We start from the raw sequence: 27,836 nt of genomic DNA on the forward strand, positions 1-27,836 counted from the left end.
CATCAGCATTCAAGTCCACAGTGCTCTCTGGATCATAGAATCATAGAATCAAAGAGTTGGAAGAGACCTCATGGGCCATCCAGTCCAACCCCCTGCCAAGAAGCAGGAATATTGCATTCAAATCACCCCTGACAAACGGCCATCCAGCCTCTGCTTAAAAGCTTCCAAAGAAGGAGCCTCCACCACACTCCGGGGCAGAGAGTTCCACTGCTGAACGGCTCTCACAGTCAGGAAGTTCTTCCTAATGTTCAGATGGAATCTCCTCTCTTGTAGTTTGAAGCCATTGTTCCGCGTCCTAGTCTCCAAGGAAGCAGAAAACAAGCTTGCTCCCTCCTCCCTGTGGCTTCCTCTCACATATTTATACATGGCTATCATATCTCCTCTCAGCCTTCTCTTCTTCAGGCTAAACATGCCCAGTTCCCTAAGCCGCTCCTCATAGGGCCTGTTCTCCAGACCCTTGATCATTTTAGTCGCCCTCCTCTGGACACATTCCAGCTTGTCAATATCTCTCTTGAATTGTGGTGCCCAGAATTGGACACAATATTCCAGGTGTGGTCTAACCAAAGCAGAATAGAGGGGTAGCATTACTTCCTTAGATCTAGACACTATGCTCCTATTGATGCAGGCCAAAATCCCATTGGCTTTTTTTGCCGCCACATCACATTGTTGGCTCATGTTTAACTTGTTGTCCACGAGGACTCCAAGATCTTTTTCACACGTACTGCTCTTGAGCCAGGCGTCACCCATTCTGTATCTTTGCATTTCATTTTTTCTGCCAAAGTGGAGTATCTTGCATTTGTCACTGTTGAACTTCATTTTGTTAGTTTTGGCCCATCTCTCTAATCTGTCAAGATCGTTTTGAATTCTGCTCCTGTCCTCTGGACTATTGGCTATCCCTCCCAATTTGGTGTCGTCTGCAAACTTGATGATCATGCCTTCTAGCCCTTCATCTAAGTCATTAATAAAGATGTTGAACAGGACCGGGCCCAGGACAGAACCCTGCTTGTGGCACTCCACTTGTCACTTCTTTCCAAGATGAAGAGGAAGCATTAGTGAGCACTCTCTGTGTTCGTCCACTTAACCAATTACAGATCCACCTCACCGTAGTTTTGCCTAGCCCACATTGGACTAGATATAGGTGAACTACAACTCCAACACTCAAGGTCAATGCCCACCAAACCCTTCCAGTATTTTCTGTTGGTCATGGGAGTTCTGTGTGCCAAGATTGGTTCAATTCCATCATGGGTGGAGTTCAGAATTAAAGGTAGATAAATTGCTAAACGCAAGAGAAAAAGCAAGTAAAGGAACAGTGGCAAAAATATACAGTTAAATGGAGTTTATGATTAGAGCAATATGTAACAAATGGAATGAGGTTAAATCATTAATGACATAAGAAATAGAGGAAATAATCAGGAACATGAGACTAGGACACGGAACAATGGCTTCAAGCTGCAAGAAAGGAGATTCCATCTGAACTTGAGGAAGAACTTCCTGATTGTGAGAGCCGTTTAGCAGTGGAACTCTCTGCCCCGGAGTGTGGTGGAGGCTCCTTCTTTGGAAGCTTTTAAACAGAGGCTGGATGGCCATCTGTTAGGATGAGGAAATGGCAGTTGGTCAGTGAAGGAGCCATGACAGAGTAGGGAACTGAGGAAGGAGGGAGTGAACGAACGCAGGGTGACGGCAAAGGGCACTGCGGCCATATCTCCTTTCCTCCTGGAATGGCCGTTTCTGTGGAACAACATTCAAGTGGGGTGGCCGTCTTTGATTCGTGCTTGAAGGACCGTTGCAGGACTGCCACCATCTCACACACCAACACAGCAGGAGAAACTTCGGAAAGAAGTCCAAGACATGAGGAAAAGCTCAATAATATGCAGGAAGTGATTCAACAGCTAACATACATGTGGGAAGACCAGCTAATATTAATGTTCACAACTTTGGGGTGGAGGAGGAGAGCCTGGAAGAACTCCGGATAAGCCCTTGTGACCTGGTGGACTGAAAGAAATCTGACATCTCAATATCACAGGACCACGTTGGGACAAATGGCAGAGATGCAAATCCATTTAGCTCCTCATCTACTAAAAGATTGTCAGATTTGCAAGATTGACAAAGAAAAATCTACTGACCTCTGGCTAAAAATCCAACACTTGACTCACAGGAGGGGAAGTGTTTGAGATCTACCAGGACTTGGAGCCTGACCTGTTGCAGAAGAAAATGGAGTGAAAGTCAATGACAAGAGCACTTAGAGAAGCAGGATCTGGATACAGATGGAGCTTATCCTTGTAGATTGTGGGATGGAGCAGGGACGGGGCTCCATCTTCAGAGCCACGGAATCACACCAGGTCACCCAGCATGCTCCCGCAGTGTCCTGGGATGGCTGAAACTGCGTTCCTTTGAACCGTGGATACAGAAACTGTTGATACGGACAATAAAAGTATTGGGACACCCATTAGGGTCACTGTGCCCACATATCAGGGATATTTAATCCCACCATCAACCATCATTTCATCTATTTTTCTAAGACCTGCCACCCCCTCCTCAACCATTGGACAGAGGGAAATTTGCATCCAAGGCAGGCGGCACTCTCCCATTGACATCATCCGGGCTTGACCAACTACAGCCAAGCCAGGTTCAGCTGGGGATGGTGGGAATTTTGAACCTGAAAAGTGTATAAAAGTGCATGTTTTACTGTGTTATGTATCTCAGCTTATTTTGAGGGCAGATTACCGCAAGATGGCATCATTTTCAGCTGAAAATCACCTCTGAGGATGCTTGCCATAGATGCAGGCGAAACGTCAGGAGAAATGCCTCTAGAACATGGCCATATAGCCCGAAAAAACCCACAAGAACTGAGTGATTCCAGCCATGAAAGCCTTCGACAATACATTGAAAATAAATACCTCGGTGGCTTCTGCTTCAACTTGGTGAGATTTATTCTGGAATATTGGCTTCTTTTCTCACCAGGCTAAACCCACAACGGCTTGGATCTCACGATCCACTGCCATTCTAAATTGCTCGGCAACAGCAAGAATCCCCCGGCCTCCCTCCCAATCCTCCTGGGCTTCGGGGCGGAGTCAGCAGAGGGACCACTTGCCCAAAGCACAGCCTGCATCTCTCCTATACTTTCCAATGCACATGCTATACTCATGCAGTTTGTTTGGTGGATGTTGAAAGAGGGCAGGAAGGATGTTTGGGATTGGATGGAAACTCAGTCTGCTCATCTTCTTTGGAATCAAAAGCTCTCCTGGGCTGAATAGATTACCCACCAACTAGAAAAGGAACTCAAAACATTCAAATATTGCAACATTCACATTCAACAGATGAGCTTTTTCTCCCCTTCTGGACATTCCACAGATATATAAATCCCTCTTGCCCAGTTTACAACAGACCTCACAACCTCTGAAGATGCTTGCAACAGATATGGACGAAATGTCGGGAGAGAATGCTTCTGGAACATGGTCATACAGCTCGGAAACCTCAGAGCAACCCGAAAATATTTATGTTTATAAATGCTTTTAGCAATTGAGGAAGGTACTGGGAATCGACACTGTACTTTTTATTTAACTGCATTTTCAATCACAATCTTGTAAAAATTATACAATTTCTGATCTAAAAATCTATTCCACAGACTATAGGCAGCCCTCCACTTTCACCAAGGGCATAGGATCACCAAAAAAGTGGGAAAATAATGAATATAAATACGTTTTGTTTATTACCTGAGATAACACCCCTAGTAACCTCCAAGTCCTCCAACATAACTGTATGGATAATTTCTGTTAGAAGCATTAGAGAATCTAGAGATTCTTAGAAAGATGTTCTCTAGGGATCCGTAGGTCCTCTAGCTTTATTCTGAGTTAAATATTTGGCAAATCCGCAAAAATCAACCTATAAACATGAAGGGTCAACTTTATTCAGGGAAGAAATTTTCATTTGCACATGAACAAAAATCGGTTTTATCTGTTGTGGGGTAGTCTCATCTAGAGGAACTCTGGATCTTTTAAAACTGACATTGATTTTACAAGTTGCCAGCTGTAAAATCATGCTCTTTAGCATGGATTATTCCATTTGTGTGTTCCTGTGACAGACATTCAGCTCCCAAGAATAGCAAATTAGGAAGTCACCATACCGTAAAAGACCACACTGGGATTTCTTAAATAAAATATCTGCTTGATTCAATGTATTTTTACAGAAGATGTGAATGAAGTTTTTAACAACATTATTTTGACAACAGACTTTTGCTTAAAGCAGTGAAAATTATGGATTTTAATACAATCCATTGATAAATTGAGGGCATGGGGAGGTGAAAGCAATGCCACCACCTTAGGAGAGCCGTTTCCTCTGCCGTTTTCCCACTCAGTGATTCAAAAAGGCCAGAAGCAGTGCAGTGGTTGAGAGCAGAGCAAGTCACTACTTCCTTCAGGTCCTCCCAGGACAGACTAAGATCTTTCCTTTCACAACTCAACTCAGAGTTAATCCTTTTTGGATTACCAAGTAATTACATTGGCCCATCAACACACTGACCCTGGTTTTTGACACAGATTTTTGAGTAAAAATTTATAGGTATATACAGTAGTAAGATTCATTTAGTGATGAAGGAAAATGCTGTCTACGCTTATAAAAATGACCAAAGAATCTTTGAAAAAAGGAGATAAATATTTTATTGAAATGTATTGCACATACGTAAAATTCTTGGATTGATTTATAGTCTCATACCACAAAGGGAGTGAATGCTCAGGTGAACTGAGTAAAGACAATAGTCTTAATATAAAAATGGTTCAATTAGTGTATTTAAACAAAACAGAATATATACACACACACACACACACCACACACACACTAGCCGCCCCCTGCCACGCGTTGCTGTGGCCCAGTCTGGTGATCTGGAAAATAAAGTAATTTGAAAGTGTTGGTTTCTAATGTATGTAATTTCTTTCTGCTTCTGGGTAAACAGTTTTTCTTGCTGTTTCTTCTTGCTGTCAGTGTTGATGTAGAAATTGTCTGGTTTGCCTACTCTGGAACATGCAACACATAATTGTCCTTCTTTAGGAGTCCTTTTCAAATCTATGATAATATCTCTCTCTGTGTGAATCATATATATTGATATATAACTATGGCTGGATGGCTCTTTGTCAGGAGGGTTTTGATTACCTTTTCTTGCCCTGGTGAAGGGAGTTGGACTGGATGGCCTTAAGTATTTTCTGTTGGTCATGGGTGTTCTGTGTGGGAAGTTTGCCCCAATTCTGTCGTTGGTGGGGGTCAGAATGCACTTTGATTGTAGGTGAACTATAAATCCCAGTAACTACAACTCCCAAATATCAAGGTCTATTTGCCCCAAACTCCATTTGTGTGCATATTTGGGCATATTGAGTGTTCGTGCCGCGTTTGGTCCAGATCCATCCTTGTTTGATTCCACAGTGCTCTCTGGATGTAGGTGAACTACAACTTCAAAACTCAAGGTCAGTGCCAACCAAACGCTTCCAGTATTTTCTATTGGTCATGGGAGTTCTGTGTGCCAAGATTGGTTCAATTCCATCATTAGTGGAGTTCAGAATGCTCTTTGGTTGTAGGTGAACTATAAATCCCAGCAACTACAACTCTCAAATGAGAGTTAGGCTGGCACCATCTCTCATGGCATTCCGAAAAAAGTTGAAGACCTGGATGTTTGTGCAGGCGTTCAAGTAATCTAGTGCAATATTGGTAATTGAACATAGGAATGGAACAATGGACGACAAACTTGGACTACGCTTTGATGGTGAGACGATTGGGTTGGTTATTGTAATAATTGTTTAGTGTAATTGCTTGTTGTTTATTAAGTGGATAATGTGTTAAGTGGTTAATTGTTATATGTGCATTGAATTATTGCTGTTTTTATTGGGTGTAAACCGCTGTGAGTCGCCTTCGGGCTGAGAACAGCGGTATATAAGCAAAGTAAATAAATAAATGACAAAATCTTTTTTTTTTTTTGAGTGAAGGACATACATTGGGTTGTTAGGTATCTTGTGTCTAAATTTGGTGTCAATTCATTCAGTGGTTTTTGAGTTCAGTTAATCCCACAAACGAACATTACATTTTTTATCTCTCTCTCTCTCTTTTATTTGTGGGTCAATTTACAGATATATCAACTAGAAGTGGTTTTTTGTCAGCGGCTGGAAGTTTATATCTGACAACCTGCTTAACTCCTGGAGAATTTGTGCTTCCTTTTTATACATCTGAAATAAAAAAAGAGAACAGTGAATGTATATATTTCCTTTCAAACAGGATAACTACATTTGATCTTACAAGCTTGAATCTGTCAATGATACTGCATATATAGGATAAAAAACACCAGGGTAAATTCGTTTGGTCATGTATAGCTTCAAACCACAATACATTCCTGTTCTTAGTTCAAGGAGAATACCTACCTCTTCCCAGTCGGCTTTTGTGCTGTGCTTATACCCAAGCAAATGGCACAAGCCATGAGCAACTGTCACCTGCATAAAGAGGAAAAACATAGTGCTTCATATAATGTTAAGAGATTGGAAGAACACAATATTAGAGAGATCTGAGTTTGCAGTAAATTGTTGCAAAATTGAAAACAGCTATAAAGGACAATCTAATTTATCATCATTGTCATCACTGTTTATATAGCATCATCAGTGCATGTGGCCTTTTACATTAATAGCGTACGATTAATTGGATACCTTCAAACATACAATCTAAAATATTTGCACAATTATCTTCATTGATTCATCAGTTTTTGAAGCAGACACTGTAGTTCAATAGCCAACTATGCCTAGCATAATTATTGTGATCCATGCTGCAGAATACCAACATGCACTAGTGTAAATAGGAGCCTCCAGTGGCACAATGGGTTAAACCCTTGTGCTGGCAGGACTGCTGACCAAAAGGTCAGAGGTTTGAATCCGGGGAGCAGGGTGCGCTCCTGTCTGTCAGCTTCAGCTTCTCATATGGGGACATGAGAGAAGCCTCCCAAAGGATGGTAAAACATCAGGGCGTCCTCTGGCCAATGTCCTTGCAGACAGCCAATCTCATACTAGAAATGACTTGCAGTTTCTCAAGTCCTGGCACAAAAATGTGTAAATGCAGTATGCCACTTAGGCCCCATCTTCACCGCCATTTAATGCAGTTTTGGAATGCAGTTTAACTTCATTGAACTGGATTGTATTGGTCTACGCTGCCATATAATGCAGTTCAATGTAGTTAACCTGCATTCTGAAATAGTATTGTCGAAGGCTTTCATGGCTGGAATCACTGGGTTGTTGTAGGTTTTTTCGGGCTATGTTCTAGAGGCATTCTCTCCTGACGTTTCGCCTGCAACTATGGCAAGCATCCTCAGAGGTAGTGAGGTCTGTTGAAACTAGGAAAAGGGGTTTATATATTTGTGGAATATAATATATATCTCCACCACACCTTGTCTGCTGGAGCTAGGTGTGAATGTTTCAACTGACGGCCTGGCTGTTGTTTGGCCTGGCTGTTGTTTGGTGTGGCTTGTTAGTGCCCGGGGCAATCTTTTGTTGAGAGGTGATTAGATGTCCCATATTGTTTCCTCTCTGTTGTTTTTCTGTTGTAATTTTAAGAGTTTTTTTCAATACTGGTAGCCAGATTTTCTTCATTTTCATGGTTTCCTCCCTTCTGTTGAAATTGTCCACATGCTTGTGGATTTCAATGGTTTCTCTGTGTAGTCTGACATGGTGGTTTTTAGAGTGGTCCAGCATTTCTGTGTTCTCAAATAATATGCTGACTTCTCTGGTTGAAGTAGTCTGCAGTGCCTTTCATGTTCCTTGATTCGTGTTTGGGCAATGCTGCGTTTGGTGGTCCCTATGTAGACTTGTCCACAGCTGCATGGTATACAGTAGACTCCTGCAGAAGTGAGAGGATCCCTCTTGTCCTTTGCTGAACCTAGAATTTGTTGGATTTTCTTGGTGGGTATCTACAGACCCACCAAGAAAATCCAACAAATAAAGATTGCCCCAGGCACTAACAAGCCACACCAAACACCAAACACCAGCCAGGGCCATCAAATGCTAATCATGGCGGTCAGTTGAAACATTCACACCTAGCTCCAGCAGACAAGAGTCCTTTGTCCCCCCCTGGTCATTCCACAGATATATAAACCCTTTTCCCTAGTTCCAACAGACCTCACTACCTCTGAAGATGCTTGCCATAGATGCAGGCGAAAGGTCAGGAGAGAATGCCTCTAGAACATGGCCATATAGCCCGAAAAAACTTACGACAACCCATTCTGAAATTGCATTATATGCCAGTGTAGGTGCAATGATTTTCAGCTCCTCCACCCCTTGGCAGTCTCTGTGGCACCATGATCTTGCTCTGGAGGCTCTGTCAGCCCCTTAGAGAAGATTCTAAGCAACATGGGGTGGACCACAGGATGGATCAGAGATCAACTTGCTCCTGTTTCCAGGAGCATGTTGCTCCCAGAAATGTACAGATGGATAGTGCAGCATGTCAAATTATTGTGCAATGCATGAAGAGCTTTTAGAAGCAAAACCTCTTTTACTTGGTTATCAAGATCCTGAACTGACAAAATCTCTCCACATCTAATGCTTAGAAGTAAAAACAAACAAACAAAAAACCCCAAATAATGAGTAAAAACTATTTTTCAAAACAAATAGAGAAGCCAGAAAAAGTTTGTAAGCAAAGTCAACAAAGTTTTATGTTGATACAGTACAACATAAGAAAAAGCAAGACCTCTGTGACCAAGAGAATGCTGTTATTATATAGCTTTCTTTCTGGAAACTTTTCCAAAGCCCCTCAGAAACTGAAGTAATACTGTGTTTCCTCGAAAATAAGACATACCCATAAAAGAAACTGTAGCAGGATTTCTAAGCATTAGCGCAATATAAGCCATACCCCAAAAATAAGACAGAGTGATACAAGCTGAGGCATAGAGGGAGACATAGAAAATGACATGCAAGAACTTTCCGCAGCGGTGGCGGAGGCAAGTTCGGGCTACCCTCCCTTTGAATTCCTGCCTCTTCCTCCTCCTCCTCCTTTTTCTCCTTCTACTTCTGTTCTTTCTTCCCTTCGGTTCAGGTCAGGCAAAGCCAGGCTTCCTCCACGAATGAGTGAGAGTGTCACCAGATCTAAATGGGACACAGTGATGGAATTCACAATCGAATTGCTCCCAACAGAAAACCTCCAGAGAAGGCGGTTCCATCACAATACGAAGCACTGCATTCCATGGCTGAACAGCAAGAAGTTCCTTGTCAGGTTCAAGTGGGATCTCTTCTTATGGCCAGGAAGTTCTTCCTAATGTTCAATGGAATCTCCTCTCCTGAGATTTGAACTCATGACTCATTTGAGTCCTAGTTTCCAGGGCAGCACTGCTTCCCTTCAGACCACACCCTGGGAAGTCTCAATGAAGAGAAGAGCAGGATGCTCTCCTTTAGGTATTGTGTCTCCTCAAGGGGAAGAAGTAAAACTGCCATTTTACTGAGCACTGTATTTGAATAAATTCAGATTGTTGTACCATAATTACTTAATATAAATAAGACATCCCCTGAAAATAAGCCATAGTGTGTCTTCTTGAGGAAAAATAAATATAAGGCAGTGTCTTATTTTTGCAGAAACACGGCATTAATATTTTACATGTTGACTGTGATTTCAGAACTCTTTCTCTTTTTTTATGGGGACACTAGCTCAATTAGAAAAATGACTGAAATAGAAACCACATACTTACTGTAAGAATATTGTAATAATCTTCATTGTATTGTACACATTGTTGATAAATATATTCGACTCCTAGAAAAATGTCTCCCAAATTGTATTCATCTTGAGCAAAATGTTGTGGCAGTTCTCCTGCTTTCAGATTCTGTGAAAGGAACAGAACACAAAAATGATGCAGAATTTCTCACCTGTATCTCTTTAGATTAACAACTGAGGGTTATTTGCTGTCTTTCAACTAATCTGTATCTGTATCTTTCCCCTTGCTTGTCTGGGCTGACAACTCATGAACCTTGGTGAAGTCCAGGCAGAGTTAACATCAACAGTCTCCTTATGCACTCTTAAATCCTGGAATACCATGATAGATAGAAGGAATATGACAGAATGAGCAACCACTCTGTTAAGTCTTTAGGCTGGTTCGCTATATATAAATATATATTTTAAAACACACAGATGTCACAATGTTTAAGATGTTAGATTCTGTATACAATAGATTCTGAGGCCCCTTCTACACGGTCATATAAAATCAGGATCATCTATTTTGAACTGGATTATATGACAGTATAGACTGATATTATCCAGGTCAAAGCAGATGTGAATTATCTGCTTTGATAATCTGGATTATATGGCATTGCTGAAGGGGCTTTAGTTAACTGCAACTCAAGCAACCAGAAAAAAATCCTGAAGTATACTTTACATTTAAAAACGGTTTTTGTAATACAGTTAAAAAGACCTATTTTTATAGTAACACTCAAGCAACCAGAAACTACATTTATCCAGCATCTCCCAATCCAGGACAATGTATATGCCTAGATATTATAGTGATTAAAAGGTAGGACCAAATCACATAATCATACAGGAATTATTCTCTTATTTGCGTGGGTATATGCCAGTGATGTAAAGTATTTTGAGTGCTGGACTATTATTCTGGATTCCATGGAAACCCACTGAATTATTTTAGGCAAATCACAACTTTTCAGCCTCAGAAGAAGGCAAAAGCAAATCTGAACAAATCCTGGCCAAAAAAAAGTACTAAATTGGAAATGATTTGCCTTTGAAGGTACCCGACAACAACTTAAATTGGCTGTCAGTGGTTCTCAACCTGTGGGTCCTCAGGTGTTTTGGCCTACAACTCCCAGAAATCCCAGTTTATCAGCTGTTAGGATTTCTGGAAGTTGAAGGCCAAAACATCTGGGGACCCACAGGTTGAGAACCAGTGATTTATGGCAACTCTAAAAATTTCATAGGGTTTTCTTGGCAAGGAACACACTGTGGTGCTTTACCACAGCTTTCCTCTGAAATACAGCCTACAGTCCTGGTTTTCATGATAGTCTGCCATCCAGACATTAGCTAGAGATGACCCTGCTTAGTTTCCAATTTCAGACAGGATCTGGTGCCTGGTATTTAAGCCTTCTAATTACCTTATTTTATCTTTGTAGCCTTCTGTGTCCATCAGAAATGAGGATATTTTCCTCTCTTTACATCTTTTGCAATTTTAAACAGGCAAGGTTATAGAGTGAGGAACAATCCTCTTCCTCTTTTTATGTGGGTTCTTAAATTGTAACAACCATTGTCTTTCTATCAGAGATTCTCAATGTTTTCATGTGCCGGGTGGGAAAAATGTGGCCCAAACAGAGCCATCCAAGGCCATTTGTTAGCCATTCCCTTACATCCCAGTGTGTGCGGAGAATGTTTGTCATACCATTTTCTGAATTCATGTAAGACTGGGGATGTCCCCCTTTAAAATCAGAAGTGAATTATACTTTATAGTTTAAAAAATTATTTAACCTCAAACAGAGAGAGATGCAACAACATGGTGACATTATTCTCTGTACACCAGGAGGGTGCATTGTTCTGTTTTGCTTTTTTAAATAAAAGATTTTAACATTAAAATAAAATTGGGAATTGGAGCATGTGGCAAGGGATGCAGCTCTCTGTGGTCCAGTAGAGGATTTGGCCCCTCATCTTACAATTGTCATAACCACATATCATTACAAACCTAGCATCCTATTTTTGCTCCCAGGATTAAACTACTGTTTATATATAAAAAAAGAGTAAATAAGAAAAAAAGTTACCTCATGAAAAGGAAAAGATAAGACATCGGTAGGGATGTTCTTCTGCCTGTAATGTCTATTGAGCTGCTGTATGTGCCTGTTACTAACACAGATAACCCCGAGATCAAACCGCTGCACACCCAAAATGCAACGCAGTCGTTCTATATTCTTGCGAAGTGGCACTCTCCGGATGGGGACGGCTCTCTGCAGGTTACGTATGATCAGGCTCATCTCATTAATAAGGGAAGATGCTACACCAGTCTACAAGATTGACTTTTCCCAAAATGATCACCATCAGACACTACTGACATCTACCACAACCTAGAACAGCAAAGTCTGTAATAAAAAAAAATAATTTGTAGCAGCCACAAAAATGAAGTTTCCAGAGCATAACAACTACTTTCAAATTAGGTACCACACACTTAAACAGGAAATAACACTTTCAAACCAGGAACAGAATGTTTGTTTTCAAATTTGGTTACATAGTGTTATTGCACTCTGATCCCCTTTCATTTGCCATGGCTGCAACCTGAGGAACCCCTCTGGGTGTTGTAGTTGTTATCTAGGAGCCCTTCCAAACCGGCCCTATATCCCACAGTTTTTCTCTTTGTCCCAGATTATCTGGCATTGTGGACACATATAATCTAGTTTAAAGCAGAAAACTTGAGACCAGATCCCAGCACAGGCAAAATCAACCCCTCCTACCTCCGAAGAAGTGTGCTACCAACTTCATTTTCTGTTAGGTCCCTTCCAGACAGCTGTATAAAATCCACACTGAACTGGATTCTATGGCAGTGTGGACTCAAATAACCCAGTTCAAATTAGATACTGTGCCTTCATATTCTGAGGGCCCTTCCACACAGAGGGCTGTGTGGAAGGCCCCCCAGAATACTAGGCAGATAATCCACAGTATTTGCTTTGAACTGGATTATCGGAGTCCACACCACCATATAACCCAGTTCAACAGCTGTGTGGAAGGGGCCCTAGAAAAGACACTACAAATTTGTTGTTGTTCATTTGTTCAGTCGTTTCCAACTCTTTGTGACTTCATGGACCAGTCCACACCAGAGCTCCCTATTGATCGTCACCATCCCCAGCTCCTTCAAGGTCAATCCAGTCACTTCAAGGATACCATCCATCCATCTTGCCCTTGGAGGGATGTTCAGAGGCTTCTTTTTTCCTTCAATTTCCCCCAGCATCAGGCCCATAGCCAGGATTTTGATTCTGAGTTTGATTCAGGGGCGGGGCCGGGGGGGGGGGCTGAGTCTGAGTGAAAGAGGGTCTACCCTAGCAAACTTTTTGTTTTGTTACCCCAATACCCCCATGCATATGGGATATATTGAGCATGGTGATCAGATCATGATATGAATAAACATAACAGTTTAAATAATGTACCAGTAAGGCCTTCTCATGGGCTACCATGGGAATTTCGGGGGGGGGGGGGGAGGCTGAAGCCCCTCAAGCCCCCCCCCCCCCCCCCCCCCGGCTACATGCCTGCCCAGCATCATACTCTTCTCTAAGCTTTCCTGTCTCCTCATGAGTACTTCATCTTTGCCTCTACTATCCTTCCCTCGTGAGCAGTCGGGGTTTATTTCCTGAAGTATGGACTGGTTGGATCTTCTGGTGGTCCAAGGCACTCTCAGAACTTTCCTCCAGCACCACAGTATATATGGAGACTTTTTGGTCACCCTGTGGACAAAGTGACACCTTCTTTCCTTTCAGCAATGCCTTGTTGCTACTCTGTGCTGAAGTGGCTGTCTCACTTTGCCTAATGGCAGGCCTAGACCTGGCTGCTAACCTAATTAATAACCTAAAGGAGGCAATTTAATAAGTATGTGTTATACTCTCATTTGAAAGTCAGCATAGTGTAATCTGAGCATTGAATCACTACTTCATTGTTGTTCATTCGTTCAGTTGTTTCCGACTCTTCGCGACTTCATGAACCAGTCCACACCAGAGCTCCCTGTTGGTCGTCACCACCCCCAGCTCCTTCAAGGTCAGTCCAGTCACTTCAAGGATGCCATCCATCCATCTTGCCCTTGTTTGGCCCCTCTTCCTTTTTCCTTCCATTTTCCCCAGCATCATTGTTTTCTCTAGGCTTTGCTGTCTCCTCATGATGTGGCCAAAGTACTTCAGCTTTGTCTCTACTATTCTTCCCTCCAGTGAGCAGCCGGGCTTTATTTCCTGGAGGATGGACTGGTTGGATCTTCTCGCAGTCCAAGGCACTCTCAGAACTTTCCTCCAACACCACAGCTCAAAAGCATCTATCTTCCTTCGCTCAGCCTTCCCTAAGGTCCAGCTCTCACATCCGTAGGTGACTACGGGGAATACCATTGCTACAAATACGTGTGGCTTCACCGTTGGGCTACGACTCTGGAGGCCAGGACTCAAATCCCTGCTCTGCCATGGAAACCCACTGGGTGACCCCGGCCAAGGGTGCATCTACACTGCAGAATTAATGCAGTTCGACTCCACGTTTAATTGCTATGGCTCAATGCTATGGAATCCTGGGGTTTGTAATTTAGTGAGGAAGCAGCAGCGAAACGCCTTGTAAAACTTCAACTGTAAAGCCTTAGTAGGCTTCATTCACTCGCACATACTCTTTGCTCCAAATGCTTAGAAGGGGCCATAAAAAAAAAACCCTCTCACCAGGAAGGAAAACAGTCGCCTGCCCGTGCTTTCCTCGAGTTATTCTTTTGCGCATGCGCTCTTAGGCGCGCCACCGCTCGGCTCACAGGCCGGGGAGCGGAGAGCGAGTGATGTCACTTCCTGTTAGAGCGCTTGTGCGGCGCGGGAGCCTACTTCCGGCTCGGCTGTTTGTTTGTGTCCGGAAGGGCCTTCCAGGGCTGAAGTGGAGCGTTGAGCGCTGCCTCCCAGGTAATGGCCCCTCGTTTAAGGATTAGGTGATGTCTCAGGCCTAGAGCCCATAGCTTGAGCCCTGGGAGTTCAAGCGGTGCCAGACTGCGTTAATTCTATAGTGTATATTCACCCTCAAATGATGGAGGGTGCGCAACAAGGGGCCCTTCCACACAGCACAATTGATATTCTGCTTGATATCCCAGAATATCAAGGCAGAAAATCCCACATTATTTGAGCGTGGACTCAGATAATCCAGCTCATAGCAGATATTGTGGGATTTTCTGCCTTGATATTTTGGGATAGAGGGCTGTGTGGAAGGGCCCTGAGTGTCCCTTCATAATTGAAAAAGTTGTTTGACATAGAGAAAGGGATACAAGTTTCTGTGTGGAAGGGATTTTTTGGTGTGCGGAAGGCCAACGTCTTCCCCTTTTAAAAATCACTGGCATTATTATTATTATTATTATATTTATTCATACCCCCCTTTTCTCTCCACAAGGAGACTTAAAACTGATTACATTAAAAACATTTCAGTAACTCTGTTTTAACCTTCACCCTCAATTTCTGTGATGTGTAGTTTTACCTTGGCACTTTAACAATGGTATTTTTAACTAGCGGCCCCCTGCCACACGTTGCTGTGGCCCAGTCTGGTGATCTGGAAAATAAAGTAATGAGAAAGTGTTGGTTTCTAATATATGTAATGTCTTTATGTAACGTGGGTAAACAGTATCTGATCACGTTTTCTTGTCCCGGTGAAGGGAGTTGAACTGGATGGCCTTAAGTATTTTCTATTGGTCATAAGGGTTCTTTGTGGGAAGTTTGCCCCAGTTCTATCATTTGTGGGGTTCAGAATGCTCTTTGATTGCAGGTGCACTATAAATCCCAGTAACTACAACTCCCAAATGTCAAGGTCTATTTCACCCAAGCTGTGTTCCTAGTTTTTATTTATATTTTATTAAGCAGATTTTTTTCTTTTCTAAACAAAACTACTTTTATTTTGCAGATCCACCATACAATGGTTCATAGATAAAAGTAGTCAAATCTTTGACGTAGAGGCTATTGAGCTGTGAAAATGAACCCAAATACTCCTTTCAGTGGACAGCAACCTGGAGGTTTCCAACTGCCACCTCAGCCTGCAACTGGAATGTTTCCTGCTCAGCCATCATTCCAGTTTGGTCAACCACCTATTTTTGGGAAAAACACAGGTAGTGGAGTATTGCTGAAGAATCCTGGATTTACTCACCTACCTGATTTTACAGTAACAACAGGAGTTCGTAGTTCTTTGGGTTTGGGGCAGACTCCTGGATTTGCACAGTCTTATACTGCTGCACAGACCACGTCCTTTGCGACTTCTGCCCCAACTTACTCTTCTGTTCCTAGCAAGCAAACATTCAGTTTTAAACCACCTACAGCTCTTGGGCCTTCTCACACTCCTCCTAACTTTGGAGCTACATCTACAGAAACTTCGGGCAGTGGTTTTGTGGGCCCAGATTTCAGCTTCAAAACCCCGGAGAATGCAATATTCAAACCTATTTTTGGAACTGGTTCAGGACAAGAAAAATTGGCAAACACAGGAAACCAACCTTCTTTCACATTTTCCTCTCCAAGTACTAGTGGATCTGGAAGACTAGCTCCCTTTGCCATCTCTCAAGCAGGCAGCAGCGCAGCCAGTACAAGCTATAGTTTTTCAAAACCACTAAGCAGCAATACTTCAGCATCTTCATTCGGTGTTGCTTTACCAAGCAAGACTACAGAGGATGACAAAAAAAGACCTGCAGTATTCTTTGCAAGCCCTAGTAGTAGTTTTACCTCCTTTTCAAACTCCTCTACTGGGTCTCTAGTGGATCCTTTTCAAATGAATAAATCAGCCAAGCTGCAGCATGAAGAAATTGTTGCACCAAGTGAGCCACATTCTCTCTTTGGAAAGGGAACAAAGCGGAAAGAAGAGCAAGAACCTTTTCCAAGACGACATGAATATGATGGTGTGGATGAGCCAGAACTTCTATCAAAAAGTGACCATTCTCCCAATAAGCGACCTGTCAGGCTGAATCGACCTATACGAGGTTTGTTTGACAGAACATTGCTAGATGTATTGAAAAGCAATAAGAAAGAGTCAAAAATGGAGAAAGTTCCTGCAGAATCTGGAGAAATGGAGCAAGCAGGTGCAGTTGGGGAAAGCCAGACTGGTTTCGCCATGGCTAGAGCAGTAGTAGCAACACCAAGAAAGGAAGAAAGTAAGGTCAAATTCAAGGAGGGTAAGTATTTATTTATTTATTTGTTATTCGAACTTATATGCCGCCACTCCCCTGGGGCTCGGAGCAGCTTACAAGAATGGCTAAAATCTAACACAATTTAAAAACAATTTAAAACAATTTAAAAACAATAATATCACAAATCAAAGGCCTGTCGAAACAGGTATGTCTTACATGCCCTGCGGAAAGCTAATAAGTCCCGCAAGGCACGGACTTCAGGTGGCAGAGTATTCCAGAGTGATGGTGCCACTGCTGTAAAGGCTCTACGTCTGGTTGCTGCCAGACGCAAGGTCTTGACATTGGGAATTTCCAATAGATCTTGGTCCTAAGAACGGAGGGATCTCGGGGGTTGGTAGGGGGTGAGGCGGTATCGGCTTGAAGCCTTTTGTTAAAATGGAAAATGAAAATATTGCAATCCGTTTGAATGGTACATTTCCGTATAGTAAATATTATTTTACATTTTACTTCTGAAACATGCCTATATTTTATTTTACAATTTGAATATCTTTGTGTGTAATTCTTTCAGGTACTGCTAGCCCAAATCCTTTGCGTAGAAATCGGAACAGTGGAAGTACAGAGAGCCTTGGAGGACTGCCTCCAAATGAACTGATAACCTTCCAGTGCAAAAATATTCCTGACTTTCTAAATGACAGAACCGTTCTTGAGAAACACTTCAAGAAGTTTATTGATGTCCAACGTGTCCGTACCATCCGAAATAAAAAGCTGGCTATTGTATACTGCTATGATCATGTGAGTTTTAAAATATTAATGGTAGAATAATATGCTATGTTGAGATTTATTTGATATTCTTATAAATACCCTTTATTTCTTGAAATGACTCAATTTAAACCTGTAAAATTGAAAGTGGTGTTAGTTGGGCAATTTTGGCTGTTCTAGCTTGCAGTTAGACATACCCTGTTTGAAATCATTGGGACCTCAGTGCTCATAACTTTGCCCCATCTAGTTCAAATCTATCTTCAAACTGCAACAGCTAGACAACAAACTCCCACAAAACAGATGAAAGATGTGTTGTTTGGCCATTGTTTAGTGTCCTTTGTATAATATTTTATATGCAAATCTGATCCTAACTGACATTTCCATGGCATTTTCCCCAAGGCATCTGCTCTTTTAGCCAGAAAGAAGGCAAAAGACCTACACAAAGACATAGTGACATTTTGGCATAAGAAAAAAACAAGTAAGTTGTTATCTGTTTTCTTAAAGAAAAACACCTAGAAAAATGATTGTTAGGCACGAGATTTGTATGTTTCCGAAAAAGAACTAATTTTTGCCAGATCTTCAGAGAAAATGCATTCACTACATAGGACAAAGTGTATTTTGAATAAGCTAGGCTTCCTTTGCATTGGCACAAATAATTGTTTGTACACACACATATACACCTTTTTCCCCACTACAGCCATTTTGCTTTAACCAAAATTTGATATATTAACTGAACTCAATGAGTGAAATGTAAACAAATAAGCTTCAAACTGGTTTACATGGCTGGCTTTTGGGAAGCATCCATTGTTCCTTGTTTGTGTGATGCCATTTAATCACTGTTGCAAAGCACATCTGGTATAAGCAGGGGGCTTGTATATATCAACATATGCCCTCACCCCCCCCCCCCAAATGCACTCCATATTTTGGTGTTCTCAGGAGCTGGGGGAGAGAGTGTTTCCCTTGCTGCCCAGCTGATGATGAAAAGTGTTTGAGGTTGACCAGCTTTGGGGAGATCACACAGGAAGTAGGCATGTGTTTGCTACTTGTGTTTTCCTGAATCAAGGTAATTTACATGCAGTCCCTGAGTTACAGAAATATGACTCCTAGTTATGACTCCTAGTTACAAATGGGGGCAAGAGAAGAGGAGAATTATCATGGCAAAGGGGTGTCTCCACTGAAGCCTTATCAACAAGCCTTGTTTCCAAGACATATTTAATTGTCACAAAGAGAGAAGGAAATCTTTTGAACAGGGGCACAGACAGCAAAGACATCACCTTTCCCTGTCCTATCCAAACCTTCATAGATAGATAGATAGATAGATAGATAGATAGATAGATAGATAGATAGATATGACTGGAGTTACACTTAAACAGTGTACCTGTTCTGACTTGCTACAAACTCAGCTTAAGAACAAATCTATAGAATATACTTTGTCTGTAACCTGAGGACAGTCTGTATATCGACAACTTATACATTTACAGAAATAGATAGCATCTGTAATATAGTAAAAAGTAAGTTCTGTGGCATGTTTTTGATGTCATTAAATTTATACAGGTCCTAATAAGAAAGATTATCCCTCCACGGAAGAGACGGCAAATGAAAGCAGTGGGAGACGTAGCAGTGACCAGTTGAGTCATCAGGTTTCTATCCGTGGCAAAGCCTTGCTCCGTTCTGCTGGTAGCGGAAACCTGTCAACTAAGAGGTCTGTGACAGAATGAATTTTTAAAATGAATGTGATGGAATGCATCTAGAGTGATGTATATATTCAGTATTCTCATATTCATTTACTGTATTGTTATAAGTGTCTTAGTTTAACTTACTAAATATAGTGTAATCAAGTCTTATCAAGCCTTGTTGTTGTTTGGTTTGGTACCACTGTGCGACTCTGAAAGAAGGGCTAGCATAGCACATCATGTGGTTTCTGCCCAGTATTTTTAAACAGTGGAACAATTATGTTATTCTTCCAATCGATTTGTTTGGACATTTATGAATTTTGCCTACATCTTTATTTTAAACTACAGAATGCAATGAAATAATCAGAGTATGTTACATCTACAAATATTGGAGTATTATACATAATTCACATTATAATTGCAAACAGTTGAGCCAGAAGACCTGTTTTATCATTGTAAAAAATCCTCTGAATGGGGTGGCATATAATTAGGATTATTTTGCAAGGCTTTTTTAAAAGCTTATCTTTGCTGCTAGATATGAAAAGTGTGCATGGACTTTTGGTGTGTGCGTGTTTGTGGGGGGGGGGGTATCATCAGTTATCATTAGTGTTAGCCTATTTTATGTGTGGCCCATGGAAGCCAAAGGCTGGACACCCTTCCTCTAAAATATCCTTTGGAGAATGAAGATACCTCCCTCTCCATATTTGTTTAAAGGAGTCATTAAAATGAGGTAAAATTTAGAATAGTTAATGATTACTGTACTTACTGAATTCATCACACTCACAGCACCCATGTGGGGCTGGTATATCGTATACCAGAACTATGTGCCCTTCCCTTACTCTCCATAAGATGTATCTGTGCATAGAGGTGCTGAGCATGCCAAGCCAGAGGTGTGTCTCCCGTTTCCTAGCAGCCTGTTCATCTTCAGTCAAGGAATTCTTTGAAACACCTCTTCTTGTTTACAGTTCTCCAGTTAAGAAACCTGGCCTTAAAAAGGCTCTGCAATTTGAGGCGTATGCCTTTGATTCTATACCTGAAGTACACAGCTCTGAGAATGTGGAGGTATCTCCAGCGTCCTCCAGCAGCCTTATCGGCATGGTGGCAGAGACCTCTGAAGATAAATACCGCCTTCTAGACCAGAGAGATAAAATCATGCGGCAAGGTAGGAGTCTTTAATCTACTTGAGAAAAAAAAGATATTTGGAAAAGTGTATGGGACTTATCCCTCCTACCCTGTCTGGCCAAACAACTATTGGTTCAGAAAATGATAAGGAGAACTTCTCATACTGAATTGGTATATTTTCTTGCATCCTCTCCCCTCCCCTGAATCCTATAATCTCCTGGAAAATTATCATGTTTATTTGACTGAAAAAGATGCACATGTTAATTATGCGCTGTATTAGCATCCAAAGCATTTCCAATAATGAACTGAAATTGAAGGAAAGATATAGTTTACATGAAATTAGTTACAGTACTCTTGTCAAATGCCTGTCTGTCCTTTGTATAAATACTACTGTACTAGGAGAATCTTCTGTTTTGCTACGGAACTGCTTTTACTGTTTCTCTCAGACCTGGCTATTCCGATGTGCCTTTCCGGATTAGGATAACCTCAGCACTATGTCCCAGAAGCACTTTATTAGAGTTTAAGACTCTCTGCACATTGTACTTGCCCAGAAATCCAACATACCACCTGCCACACCCAGCACTTTTTAACCTGTACCCATCACTGGCCCGGCCCTGGTTTTATTATGTCATGATGTAATGTTTTGTTATTGCTTATGTTTTTAATTTGCTTTGAATTGTATTGTTATTGTTTTGTCGTTGTTGTGTTGAGGCCTTGGCCTTTGTAAGCCGCATCGAGTCCTTCAGGAGCTGCTAGCGGGGTACAAATAAAGTTTTATAATAATAATAATAATAATAATAATAATAATAATAATAATGAAACCTGCCTCTCTCAGATAAAACCTGCCCCCTATGAGGAGTGGCTTAAAGAGCTGGGCATGTTTAGCCTGAAGAAGAGGAGATATGATAGCCATGTATAAATATGTGAGAGGAAGTCACAGGGAGGAGGGAGCAAGCTTGTTCTCTGCTTCCCTGGAGACTAGGACACGGAACAATGGCTTCAAACTACAAGAGAGGAGATTCCATCTGAACATGAGGAAGAACTTCCTGACTGTGAGAGCCATTCAGCAGTGGAACTCTCTGCCCTGGAGTGTGGTGGAGGCTCCTTCTTTGGAAGCTTTTAAACAGAGGCTGGATGGCCATCTGTTGGGGTGCTTTGAATGCAATATTCCTGCTTCTTGGCAGGGGGTTGGACTGGATGGCCCATGAGGTCTCTTCCAACTCTATGATCCTTGCAAACCCTCTCCTTTCCCTCTTCCAGCTCTCTTGTTCTGTAATCACATCTGTCTTTAATTAATTTTTCTTCAGACCAAAACATACACAATTCTTTTGACTTCCCTCTTCCCTCTCTGGATGGTGCTGAGTTAGTAAGAATCCTCCTTAAAATGTGACGTATTTAAAATGTGTCCTGAGTAATACAAAAAGATGCAACTTTTTTCTTTCCTAATATAGGCATATTACTATTGTTACTGTGCCACTAGATTCCATTACGGTTTTTTTAGCTGGTGCATTACATCATTTGGCTTGTATTTATGTTCAGAGCTTCTAAAATACCTAAATTGTTTTAATGTGCTGCTTTTAAGCCAAGTCTCCTCTATCATACACTTCTGCTTTATCCCCTACATCAGGGGTCCTCAAACTAAGGCCTGGGGGCCAGATACGGCCCTCCAAGGTCATTTACCCGGCCCTCGCTCAGGGTCAACCTAAGTCTGAAATGACTTGAAAGCATACAGCAACAACACCAATCCTATCTCATCAGCCAAAAGCAGGCCCACACTTCCCATTGAAATACTAATACGTTTATATTTGTTAACATTGTTCTTCATTTTAATTATTGTATTTGTTTTTTGCACTACAAATAGGATATGTGCAGTGTGCATAGGAATTCATTCATGGTTTGTTTGTTTTTTCAAATTATAATTTGGCCCTCCCAACAGTTTGAGGGACTGTGACCTGGCCCTCTGTTTAAAAAGTTTGAGGACCCTACATACAATCAAAATTATGATTATCACTTCTGAATTTCATCTTCCTGTTGTGATACAGTATGCAATTCCCTCTGATTCCTTTCAAATGTTGATCTTGTCTTCTCTGGTGCTGTTTATCCTTCGTGACCTTCTGTTATCTTAACATTTCTGCCCTTAAACTTCAGAAATGTTGAACAGCACAAGGTCTGGGACTTGCAGCATTGCATTTGAGACCTTCCTCCAGGGAGATGCTGAGCCTTTATCAGCAGTCTCTGAATACATGCTGTTATTTTTGGTGTGGATCCGTATAGCAATATTAGCGACCAAATGCTCACATTCTTTACTCCCCCATTTAATCCTTGATTTCTCTTAATTTTTTTTATAGCCCGAGTAAAACAAATAGACCTTGGGAAAGCGAAAACCTTTGTTGGCACATGTCCAGACATGTGTCCAGAGAAAGAGCGTTATATGAGAGAAACAAGGAACCAGCTTAGTTTCTTTGAAGTGATTCCAGGAACTGACAAGGTACTTGAGAACATTTTCTGTGCCTGTGACCTAGAAACTAACAGAATCATGTTTTCAGAACACTTTTGTGACTTATTTGTATTTGGGTCCAATTTGCTCTTGAAGTGAGTGTCAGGCAATTATTTGGAACAGCTAGGTTGAATCGTCATGGTGGGAAGGTGTTCAATGGAGTTAAGGGCTGGTGTTTTTGGCAGAACATGAAAGGATAGCCAGAGTGGCACCAGAAGGAGTGGGGCTTTTTAAGTAGCAGTGACAAACTCCTGAATAATCTAATCAGAAATGTGTGGGTGTTTTGGGGGAGCAGCCGTCATGTTCTTGCACATAATGACATATCCTGGTTCCAGCAAGGAAAGTGTGTTCAGACTATTGTTTTAGACTGTAATTTGTTGGCCACAAACAAACCTAATGATTGGGTGTCTGAAATAAACCACAGTTAAGTTCAGTAATTGAATATTTCATCTGAACACATGCGACTTCTCATTGAAGATTGAGAGGTCCAAAGACTAATCTTATTCACTGATTTGCTTTGCAGCAAACATAGCTGAGGGTGGCAGAAATAGTTGTACTGAAGAGTTTGCTCACTTCTTATTTCAGGTTGATCATGCTGCAGCAGTAAAGGAATACAGCAGGTCCTCAGCAGACCAGGAGGAGCCTTTGCCACATGAACTGAGGCCTTCTGAGGTGTTGAGTATGACCATGGATTACTTAGTAACTCAAATCATGGACAAAGGAGAAGGAAACTATCGGGAATGGTATGATTTTGTGTGGAACAGAACCCGTGGCATAAGAAAGGTAACTACTCAGGGGCAAAATCTTTCCTGTGATACAGTCGAAAAAGTAATTATTAATAAGTTTTATCCAAAGGCGATAGAAACTGGGAAAAAATATCCCCTCCCCCAAAGGGTGCGATTACATTACAGCAATATTTTTTTGGAGCACTTGTGGTTATTTTTTTACCTCTTAGCAATGCGTTCTAGACACATATTTTAAAAACTAAAATGATTTGTAGGCATATATATTTTCATTAATTTGATGGTTTATAAATATTAGTCACTCTTTATTTTTGTATTGCCCAGAAATTTGGGAATTAGCACCTTTTATTTGGAAATGGAAAGGACAAGATCTTCCCAAGGTGCCATAGGAGACAGCTAGTTGGAGGACACACATTATTTTTGCATTTGTGATAGTATTTTTAAGTCCCGTGGGGAGTTTAATAAATAGAAGCAGCCTGAGGAAATCATGTGAAGCTATACTAGTGGCTAGAAGCTGCTGTTTCTAGATGTCCTAGTCATCTGCAATCCAGATCAGCAATTGGGTCACACAGTCTACAGAAAACCTACGCACATGGATAGATATCTACACAAAACTCCAACCATTACCCATGTAAAAAAAGAAGCACAATTAAAGCCCTGGCAGACTATGCAAAAAGAATCTGCGAACCCCACCTCCTCCAGGACCAGTGGTTCTCAACCTGTGGGTCCCCAGGTTTTTGGCCTACAACTCCCAGAAATCCCAGCTAGTTTACCTGTTAAGATTTATGGGAGTTGAAGGCCAAAACATCTGGGGACCCACAAGATTGAGAACCACTATCCAAGACGAGCTGAACCACCTAAACTGGGCTTTACAGGCTAATGGATATTCCACCACAGACATCAGAAAAGCTGCAAGACTGAGAACAAGCCACAAGAGTTAAGACAAAGATCCACCCAGAGGAAAAGTGTTCTTACCATACATTAAGGGAACAACTGGAAGCTGATGAGGAAACACAACCCACAAACTATCTACAGACCCACTAAGAAAATCCAACAAATGCTTCGTTCAGCAAAGGACAAGAGGGATCCTCTCACCTCTGGAGTCTACCTTATACCATGCAGCTGTCTACATAGGGACCACCAAGCGCAGCGTTGCCCAAACACGAAACAAGAAACCTAAAAGGCGCTGCAGACTGCTTCAACCAGAGAAGTCAGCCATAACAGAGCACCTGATGAACCAACCTGGACACAGCATATTATTTGAGAACACAGAAATGGTGGACCACTCTAACTACTACCATGTCAGTCTACACAGAGAAGCCATTGAACTTCACAAATGTGGACAATTTCAACAGAAAGGAGGAAACCTTGAAAATGAACAAAATCTGGCTACCAGTATTAAAAAACTCTAAAATTATAACAGTAAATAAAGAACACTCAAACACAGAGGAACCCCATACAAGAAACAATCAGGGACAGCTAATCACCTCTCAACAAAGGATTCCCCCAGGCAGTAAGAAGGCAACCTTGAAAACTGCTAGGCCATCAAATGCTAATCAAGGTGGCCAATTGAGACATTCACACCAGACATGAGTTCTTTCTCCCACCATGGACATTCCACAGATATATAAAACCCATTTTCCCTCAGACCTCACAACCTCTGAGGATGCCTGCCATAGGACATGGTCCTACAGTCCGGAAAACATACAACAACCTTGAATCACAGAACCCTACAGTTGAAAAAGATCACAAGGGCCATCCAGTCCAACCCTATTCTGCTATTCAGGAATTACAATGTACACTGTGAGATGGTCTTCAGTAATGAACTGCTTCTGTCTCTCGCTCTCATTTTTGTCATTTCCTGCTTCTGGTATTGGAGGCTGAAGTATAAAATATCTAATCTGCTCTCATCACCTCAGCATGGTAGTTCACATTTTGCCTGTGTATCCCCAGTCCTAATATCTTCACAATTTTTCTAGTAAATGCCTAGTTCTTCAAAAACATTTCTCCAATCTCATACAGAACTTCTAATGTCTTCTATGAACCGTCGCAAGCTCTAAGATCTTCTGGGGAGGCCCTCCTCTCGGTCCCACTACCGTCTCAAGCACGGTCGGTGGGGACGAGAGAGAGGGCCTTCTCAGTGGTTCCCCCCCCCCCCCCCCCGTCTCTGGAACACCCTTCCAAGGGAAATAAGACAGGCCCCATCCCTCCCCTCCTTTTTAAGAGCTTGAAGACCTGGGAGTTTCAACAAGCCTTTGAAAATTACCAGTTCTAACTCAGCCCCACACATTGTCGAATACGGCCTTATTTTTCCTACCAGTTACCCAGATTCTTTCGTCTAATTGGCCCTGGAATGGACAGCCACAGACTTGTACCTAATATTATTGTTGCCTGCCATAGCATTGCACTTAATTCCTGAGCCCCCTAGAATTTTTGGGCTTGCTCAAATCTTGGCACAGCTCTTTTAAATTTTTAATTGCCTTGAACAGGCAGGATTACTTTTAATATATGTGTGTTATGGCGACAATTTTTATGCTTATATTTTGTTAATCTTATGGTGATGTTGTTTTTACTCTGTGTTTTATGATGTTCCTTGGGAACCGCTCTGAGTCCCCTCGGGGAGATGGAGCGGTATATAAATAAAGATTATTATTATTATTATTATTATTATTATTATTATTATTATTGGTCTCTTACTCATGTGTTTCTATGTCATGTGTAACACTTGTTCTCCTTGGGCACTAACTTCCTTTATGCTTCCTGTGGTAATGTATGGATCATTTTTATCTTCACTCTTTAACTGTTTAGATTCAGTAAGTGCCTACACTGTAGATATAATGCAATCAACATCACTTTAACTGCCATGGCTTAATACTCATGGACTCGTGGGAGTTGCAGTTTTGCAAGGTCTTTATCTGTCTTTGCCAAAAAGTGCCAATAGCTCACCAAACTACAACTTTCATGATCCCACCGAGCCAAGGCTGTGACAAGTCATTGTTTCTGTGTTAAGCTGCATTTGAGTTGACAATGTCTTGTCTTTGAGATTTGTAGAATGAGAGGAATCTGTAAAAGAAGTCATTTGAAACATGTAAGTGGAGTCAGAGGATACTTTGTTACTTCCATTTTGCACTTATATATTTGTTCAGGATATAACCCAGCAACATCTCTGCTGTCCTCTGACAGTTTCCTTGATTGAGAAATGTACCCGTTTTCATATCCACTGTTCTCATCACTTATGCGAAGAGCCTATGTCGTCTTTTGATGCAAAGATCAACAATGAAAACATGACCAAATGTCTTCAAAGCCTGAAGGAAATGTACCAGGACCTTGCCAATAAGGGCATTTACTGCAAGAGTGAAGCAGAATTCAGAGGGTATAATGTCCTCCTGAACCTCAACAATGGGGATATTCTAAGGTGAATCTTTAAATGGTTACAGCATTGAGCGGCTCCCCTCTATTGCCAGCAGTTACAAGATTTGAACAACAGTTTAAATTACACTCTTCTTCTTTCATAGCAGATTTTCATTCACTGATACTTCCATAGAAGCAGAATTAAAAGAGAATAAAAGCCCAATTAGCCTAATCGTTTACCTAAAACAGATCCCATTTTAATATCTGCATGAATGACCTTTCTAATCCTCTCTCTTTGGAATCAAAAACACATTTGTCTTTCTTATAATGTACTCAGGGAATTAAACTGACAATTTTGTCATTGCCTGATTCCTCCTGTTCTTGGGTGAATTAAACTAGTGAATATTAAAAAAAATAATTTGCTTCATCCAGATAGTGGAAGTCCTAGAATTTAAATGGATGACTGTTCATGTGGATTTACTGCTGTATTTTGTGCATATGTATTGCACAACATGGTTTCTATTGGAAGTGAATTCGTTCCTTTTTTTGTCTCAACAGAGAAGTGCAACAGTTTCGTCCTGAAGTCCGCAACTCTGCTGAAGTTAGATTTGCGGTTCAAACCTTTGCTGCGTTAAATAGCAATAATTTCGTCAGGTTTTTCAAACTTGTCCAGAAAGCATCTTACCTGAATGCTTGCTTGTTGCATTGCTACTTCAGTCAGGTAAGAAGTAACACTTCTGAATTGCTTCCAAAGAAGAAAAAAAAATCCTTAATTGCTTAAGATATTTTAGGCATGTTTTGGCATTCAGTTCCTTCCAAGAATCAGATTCTTATGAAGAGGAGCAGTTGGCCATCATGTGTTTGCTTAGCAGACTTCCATCCATTGGAAGTCA

At 41.4% G+C, this 27,836-nt stretch overlaps 2 protein-coding genes across 3 annotated transcripts in view; one reads left to right on the forward strand and one right to left on the reverse strand.

Annotated features, from left to right (window-relative positions):
- Positions 1–4,631: 4,631 nt before the first annotated feature.
- On the reverse strand, positions 4,632–14,489 carry YBEY (ybeY metalloendoribonuclease). Of its 2 annotated transcripts, none has more exons than XM_060783608.2 (5): positions 14,382–14,489; positions 11,754–11,993; positions 9,695–9,826; positions 6,399–6,467; positions 4,632–6,206 (listed from the first exon to the last, which is right to left on the reverse strand). In XM_060783608.2, the coding sequence occupies exons 2-5, from the start codon at positions 11,961–11,963 to the stop codon at positions 6,120–6,122; spliced, it is 498 nt and encodes a 165-aa protein (XP_060639591.2). In that variant the 5' UTR covers positions 11,964–11,993; positions 14,382–14,489; the 3' UTR covers positions 4,632–6,119. The 2 variants fall into 2 exon arrangements, with proteins under 2 accessions (XP_060639591.2, XP_060639583.2); XM_060783600.2 differs by having other exon boundaries at positions 11,754–12,068; positions 14,382–14,488.
- A 5-nt stretch (positions 14,490–14,494) lies between these two features.
- The window catches only part of MCM3AP (minichromosome maintenance complex component 3 associated protein), a 45,546-nt gene continuing 32,204 nt past the window's right edge, over positions 14,495–27,836 (forward strand). Inside the window, exons 1-10 of the mRNA XM_060783579.2 lie at positions 14,495–14,609; positions 15,592–16,843; positions 17,367–17,590; positions 17,957–18,035; positions 19,112–19,259; positions 20,196–20,392; positions 22,701–22,840; positions 23,435–23,632; positions 26,739–27,007; positions 27,502–27,664. Coding sequence (XP_060639562.2) covers positions 15,661–16,843; positions 17,367–17,590; positions 17,957–18,035; positions 19,112–19,259; positions 20,196–20,392; positions 22,701–22,840; positions 23,435–23,632; positions 26,739–27,007; positions 27,502–27,664 — 2,601 coding nt within the window. The 5' untranslated portion in view covers positions 14,495–14,609; positions 15,592–15,660. The remainder of the gene's footprint in view (positions 14,610–15,591; positions 16,844–17,366; positions 17,591–17,956; positions 18,036–19,111; positions 19,260–20,195; positions 20,393–22,700; positions 22,841–23,434; positions 23,633–26,738; positions 27,008–27,501; positions 27,665–27,836) is intronic.

Source organism: Anolis sagrei, chromosome 1, assembly GCF_037176765.1.
Source record: "Anolis sagrei isolate rAnoSag1 chromosome 1, rAnoSag1.mat, whole genome shotgun sequence".
Classification (NCBI taxonomy): Eukaryota; Metazoa; Chordata; class Lepidosauria; order Squamata; family Dactyloidae; genus Anolis; species Anolis sagrei.

What these genes read in the sequence shown, in the direction of transcription:
- YBEY (XM_060783608.2), bottom strand. Translation starts at nt 11,963, where the DNA reads ATGAGCCTGATCATACGTAACCTGCAGAGAGCCGTCCCCATCCGGAGA. An exon ending in TATCTTTTCCTTTTCATGAG is followed by an intron (nt 9,827 to 11,753) that starts GTAACTTTTTTT and finishes TTCCTTTCACAG; the next exon opens with AATCTGAAAGCAGGAGAACT. An exon ending in CAAAAGCCGACTGGGAAGAG is followed by an intron (nt 6,207 to 6,398) that starts GTAGGTATTCTC and finishes TTTTTATTTCAG; the next exon opens with ATGTATAAAAAGGAAGCACA.